Genomic DNA, 6,000 nt, shown 5'->3' with positions numbered 1-6,000 from the left:
ATCACACACCACCCAGCCTGCACACACTACCCGTCTGTCAGAACAAGACGAGGGTCCAGTAATTAGATATCACAGCATCAGGGTCCTCCATTTTCAATTCATCAGAACATACAAATAATACACTTCTATGAAAAAAAGGAAATCATAGAAAGTAAAAAAGGGAACAACATGTAGGCTACAGTATGGAAAAAAGGGTGGAGGGGGACATAATCAATTATCATTGTATGTATGTTTTGCATTAATCAAAAAAATCTGTAATGTATCTAGACAGTAAATAAAGCTGTCAAATTATTGTAGTGGAGTGATTTGGGCTCAGTGGGTGGTCAGAGATTAGGGGAGTGGCTAGCGGGAGTAGTGCCAGCCAGGGTTAATTGATCGGCAGGTGTTTCCATTTGTCTAATTGAGCTGTCTTTGTTGTGTGCTGGAGCTGGGCTGGCTGCCTGGCTCCATGAACGCAAAAGGAAAGACGGTTCTGGTTTCACTGGCAGTCAGCAATACATGCAGACTCAATTATAATGAGGCTAGACCCTAGACGGACCCGCAACGGCTTGATTCTTATAATAATGTTCATATTCATGTGGCGTGTTGACGTGTTGTAGCCTACTACGCTAATAAAACATGCACTGTCTGTCTCCTCCATTGTGTCAGACTCAGAGCGAATACAGGTAGGCCTACGCACACAAATTTGCTAGTAGCCTAAGCCTATAGTGACGTTTGTGTTAAAAAAAAAAAAACACGTGTCTGCATGCATGACGCACACGCGCGCACACACACACACACACACACACACACACACACACACACACACACACACACACACACACAAAACCAATATTTCTGATAGCCTATACTTGCAACACTGCAGCAGCAGCCTAGGCTCATGCATGCAGGCTTGACGTGTTGGGGCCCCTTATGCTCCCAGGGGTCCCATTAACCCATTCAGACAAATAAGTAGCATTCACAAGGGACCTGGCTGCACGGTAGGCTACACTGCAGATATGACTTGTCATCTTCTTTACTTGTTATTGTGGGTTTTTCATCTACACACACTAGGCTAATGAGTTTAGATGCTTTGATGCTTTCTGTAGCTTAGATTTTAGGTTTGCTTTAATTGGCTGGAAAATGTATTCTTGATTGGTGAGTTTATGGTTTATAGTTGTCTTGGTACAGAGTAAATTCAGTAGTGTTACATCTTTTCATTTGTAACTGAGAGTGTGGCAGTGTGCACAAACTGCACATGTACCAAATGGATCCTTTCGGGTGTAGATTTAGTTATAGGCTACTACACTACACACTCAGTCACTCACATTCAAATAAATGAACTGAGGATTGTCCGTGGTCCTCCCCAGCCCCAGTCCGTCGCCTGTCACCGGAGTGCTGGTCGGTGCCACTGCCACGCATGCGTTCTTGGGGCCAAAGCAGGCAGAAAGAGCGGAGGCAGCAGAATGCAGCGCGCTGTGCGGAGAGAGACGCTCCTCTCCTCTCCTCTCCTCCCGGTGCCACAGTCAGAGCGCGCCGAGCAGCCAAGACGCGCGGGGTTACAATGAGCTTCTCCGTACCTCCGGCTGATACCCGCCCACTGTTCAGACTTCTACCGACCGCCAGACCCGCAGCCGTCCCCAGCAGCCCTGACAGACTCCGCTCCCCGCCGACTGCAGGATGCCCGGGGGAAAGAGAGGGCTTGTGGCACCGCAGAACACTTTTTTGGAGAACATCGTCAGGCGTTCAAGCGGTGAGTGAGTCTCTCAGTGCGTCAAGGCTGACTGTAGACTACTTGAGATTAGATTGCGTGGTGTCCCATAACAAGCCTTTTAAACATGATGATGCTATTTTTGTGTTTAAGCTATAATTAGACTATCTTCTAAGCTTTATTTTACAACAGCAATGTCACTATACACTCAATGTGAATGTGGGGAGATGAAGAGATGCCACTTTACTTAACCCTAAAATCAATTGTTTTGTTTGGGGCAAAAGTTAAATTTTGTATTTTTTTGTAATTAATTTAAATTGATGACCATTAAACTGCACACTTTCAAGTAGCCCAATGAAGCTAGAATCAACCAGTTTTGTTCTAAAACTTGCTCTCACATAGCTGAATCTTCTTATTCTTCTGCTTTAATAGAATACATTTCTCTCAAATTCCCTCATGCTTTGCATCATGCACCAGAGCATGATGCAAAACAGGGGGGAAAAGCAGCATTTACAGAACCTGTACAATAATTATTATCCATTGATATGAGAAGATGGTGTGGTTTTGTGATTGGGGAGAAGCGTTGGCTCCATGGCTCGACAGCAAGCTGGGTGTTACTGTACCAGTTATGAGATGAAGATGCATGACTCTTTATTAGACAGACTGCTCATCTGCTCCTGTTTCATTACACAATACCTTTATTCTAAAAGACTAGAATTATAGCATGGAGAAGGCTGGGGGTCTTGCCCTGTAGAATTCCAGCCATTCATTTTGGCATTCTTAAAACAATCTTAATATTTAGAAGAATCTGCAATTATTCCTGTAGCACTCGGTCTGGCGATAATTGAAGAGTGATTGGTTTAGTAGAAGAAGTCGTGCTTCTGTCTTTTTCCCTCTGCATGAAGTCACTGAAGTAATTGGATGAAAGTCAAGCATACCAGATATGGTTGAGTTTGTTCTAGAATCCTGCGCAGGTGTTGTACTCAGTTCTCTTCCGTCCATCGCACCCCACGTGAAAAAATGACCACCATTAGGTTCAAGGACTAAGGTAATAGGTGATGGATTTAATTCTGCTGACAAGGCACACTAATTGGCTCAAGTGCTATGCGTAGGGCTGATACAGTAAGGTTAATGTTGCTCACCTCCAGTAAGCACACCCATCATTAACCACATGAACCCCTATGCCCCTTTCAATGGGTTAGTATATAGAGTTTAATAGTTTAAGAATGCTGCATTCCTGTGTTTTCTGCTGCTATTGAATGAAGCAGGATGGGCCACTCGACCTAAACAAGCTGGTATACCAGCCACAATCTCTTTAGATGTGCTGACAAGACATGGATTTTTTTATGTGACAGTGACATGGTCCAAATCCAGCCAGTTTCAGAGAATGTTTTCTGTATTTCATGGGTGGACATCCTTGTAATGACCTGACCTCAGTGATGTAAATAGGTTTTCAATGTAATGGGTCCCGGGACTCAGGGGTGGTCTTTTAGATGGGTCCCAGGGACATTTTATGATTTTATACTGAGTACAGTATTGCGTCCTATCTCAGTTAGTGAGTCTTAAGGATTCAGGATGCAGGATGCAGGTTATTTGCATCACTGATCCTGTTGACAGGAGTCTCAGTATTAGGTACATTTTTGTAGGATTTTGTACTTTTTTTTGTAATTGATTTTTTTGGGGTATTTTTGAAGGAACACTTCACCTATTTTCAACCTTAACTTCATATACCTGTAAATGTTCCCCTTATTGCTTATTTATAAGATGTCACCATTTCTGTCGACTTGCTCTGCGTCTCAGAGGTGGCCTGTGGACAGTTCAGAAACCTGCCTACCAGTGACATCATTGGTAGGCAGGTTTGATAATTTCAAACAAGTTTATTTGCTTATTTAAATTGCTGCAAGAATAATGGCTTCTGTTTCAGTGTGCTAACTTTCCTGGAAGAGAGAGGCTGTATTTGCTCTTGGACTCAATCGATTATATCATTGTAGGCAAGTTTCTGAACTGTCCCCACCTTAATGCTAAATTTAGATCTGGATCTGTATTGGTTTCCATACGCTACGGCTCAGTTTCAGATAAAGTCCTCAGAATCTAATTTGGTTCCTGCTCAGGAGGAGGTAGTACTAATGGTGAAATAATAATAAATACATCACATAACTTCACAGGTTCTGGAAAGTTTCCGGTTATGGAAGGTTCTGAGTTAGAATATATAGCGCCTTTATCCAATTTATCTTAAGCACCATACATTCAATAGCAGAGGAACCCATGGAATGCAGCAACCTGCTCATTGGGACCAGTCAGGGGTTCATTGTCTTGCTCAAGGACACTTCAACACTAACCCAGGTGTAGCCGGGAATCATTTCCCAAGCGGCCACTCTACCTCCTTAGCTACTGCTGCCCACCTCTGAGATGCAGAGCGAGTAGATCAAAATTATGCCATCTTATATTGAGCATTAGTGAGGAAAGGACCAATTATATGAAGATGACGTCTGCTCAGCCAGGAATTGAGCTAGGGGCTCACTGATCAGGGCAATTTGCACCCATGTGGTGTGCACCCTAACCACTTATGTTATGGCACACCCAGATAACCCAGGATATATTACGTTCTGAATAATTGTATTATAATGTATAAGTGTGTCACTATTCCAATGAAGAGTATAACGTTAAACGGAACATAACCATTATTTTGACAATAGTGATGTTTATGGAAGCTTCCTAGTGTGCCACAATTACAATTTACAAGCAAAAGTGATACAAGGAACGAGGAGTGATAGGTAGAGTCTGAAGAGGTGAGTTTTCAGACTGGCATTATTGGGGAGAGGGTCTTTTTTCTAAGTCAGGAGGGAGAAGTGTCTAAGACGCTTAAGAGCGTGTCGTAGGGAAGGGGGCGGCAGATATTTGGTGTTTGCTGATGTAAGTTTGGGGTACAGGCTTTAGTTCTGACAGTATTATAGCTAATAGCTAAATTATAACAATGCTTAAAACATCAAAAGGGGTTCCCGCCCAAAATGGTTTAAGGTTATTGTAGCAGTCAATTTATATTGGGGGTCGGGAGGGGGCGGGGCGGGGGTCCCGAGACATTTCCAAAGCATTTCCGGGGGTCCCCGGCCAAAAACGTTGAGAACCCCTGGTGTAAGTCAATGAAGGGTTTCTGGAGGGGTTTGAGTGAGCATGGTGGGAGACCAGCAAGGAGGGAGTTACAATGGTAAGGCTAAGATAGCTGAGGCGTGGATAAGGAGTTGCACTGATTCCTTGTTGAGAAAGGGTCTGATCCTCCAGCTGTTGTACAGTGTAAAGTAAACCACATACATATCATGTATAAGAGATGTACAAATATATAATCTATTATTGCATTTGAGAGAATTCCACGCCCACAATGCAAATGTATTTGTGCCCATGGAGCACAACCTTGTGCGTGGGTTCAGGTGGCCAAGTCATACACCATGACATATGCACGAGTATGTGGAAGTGCCGTTCACGCCTGTGGTTTGTGGCCGGCATATGCCACTGCCTTTCCCTCTGTGTCTTCAACCAAGCTCTGTGGCTGTTCGACTACTGGCCAATCACAGCGGGCCTTTCCTCCTCCTACTATACTAACAACTGCACAATGTAAGGTTCCTTTTTTAAGATTTGTATTAGGCCTTTCTGCCTTTATTGATTAGTTTCAAGTGAAGATTGACAGGAAAGAGGGAGAGAGAAGGGGAGAGACATGCAGCAAAGGTCGTCATGAACGGGACTCAAACACGCGTTGCGCTGTCAGTCCAGGGACTATGTGGCATGCGCCTGGACCACTAGGCCACCGGGCGCCTCATAAGGTTCCTTTTTTGGTGGTCGGGTATCCATGTGTGTGGGATTTGTAATATACCGTACATAATGTGTGAGTGTAAGCCAGGTGCTCTGTGTTCTGTATATATCCTCCCTTAATAAATGACCATATGTGTGTATGTACAGTAGTTGGTGTATGCTTGTGCATGTATGCACACCTGCCTCTGTGTGTGTGTAGCAGGCAGACCCCCCCCCACACACACACACACACACACACACACACACACACACATACACATACACATACACATACACATATACATACACATACACATACACATACACATACACACATACACAAAAACACAATCAGGATTCAAAGGATTTTCTCATGTTAAAATGTCTTCATGTGAATGATTTTATACCTTGTGTGCATCATGCAGCATTAGTACTGCAGATGATTCATTAATCGCGTGCGTCTCTGAAGTAGTTACCACAAGTCACAACATTCCGTATTATTCAATAACCGATCCGAACAATTAATC

At 43.6% G+C, this 6,000-nt stretch overlaps 1 protein-coding gene across 1 annotated transcript in view; it reads left to right on the top strand.

Annotated features, from left to right (window-relative positions):
• Positions 1-476: 476 nt before the first annotated feature.
• Positions 477-6,000, top strand: part of kcnh5b (potassium voltage-gated channel, subfamily H (eag-related), member 5b) — a 158,212-nt gene continuing 152,688 nt past the window's right edge. Inside the window, exons 1-2 of the mRNA XM_079528164.1 lie at positions 477-665; positions 1,350-1,732. Of these exons, the coding sequence (XP_079384290.1) occupies positions 1,660-1,732 (73 nt within the window). The 5' untranslated portion in view covers positions 477-665; positions 1,350-1,659. The remainder of the gene's footprint in view (positions 666-1,349; positions 1,733-6,000) is intronic.

Source organism: Electrona antarctica, assembly GCF_951216825.1.
Source record: "Electrona antarctica genome assembly, chromosome: 18".
NCBI classification, from domain to species: domain Eukaryota; kingdom Metazoa; phylum Chordata; class Actinopteri; order Myctophiformes; family Myctophidae; genus Electrona; species Electrona antarctica.
Note: the sequence above shows the minus strand (reverse complement) of the source record. Positions and strands in the feature narration are given on the sequence as shown.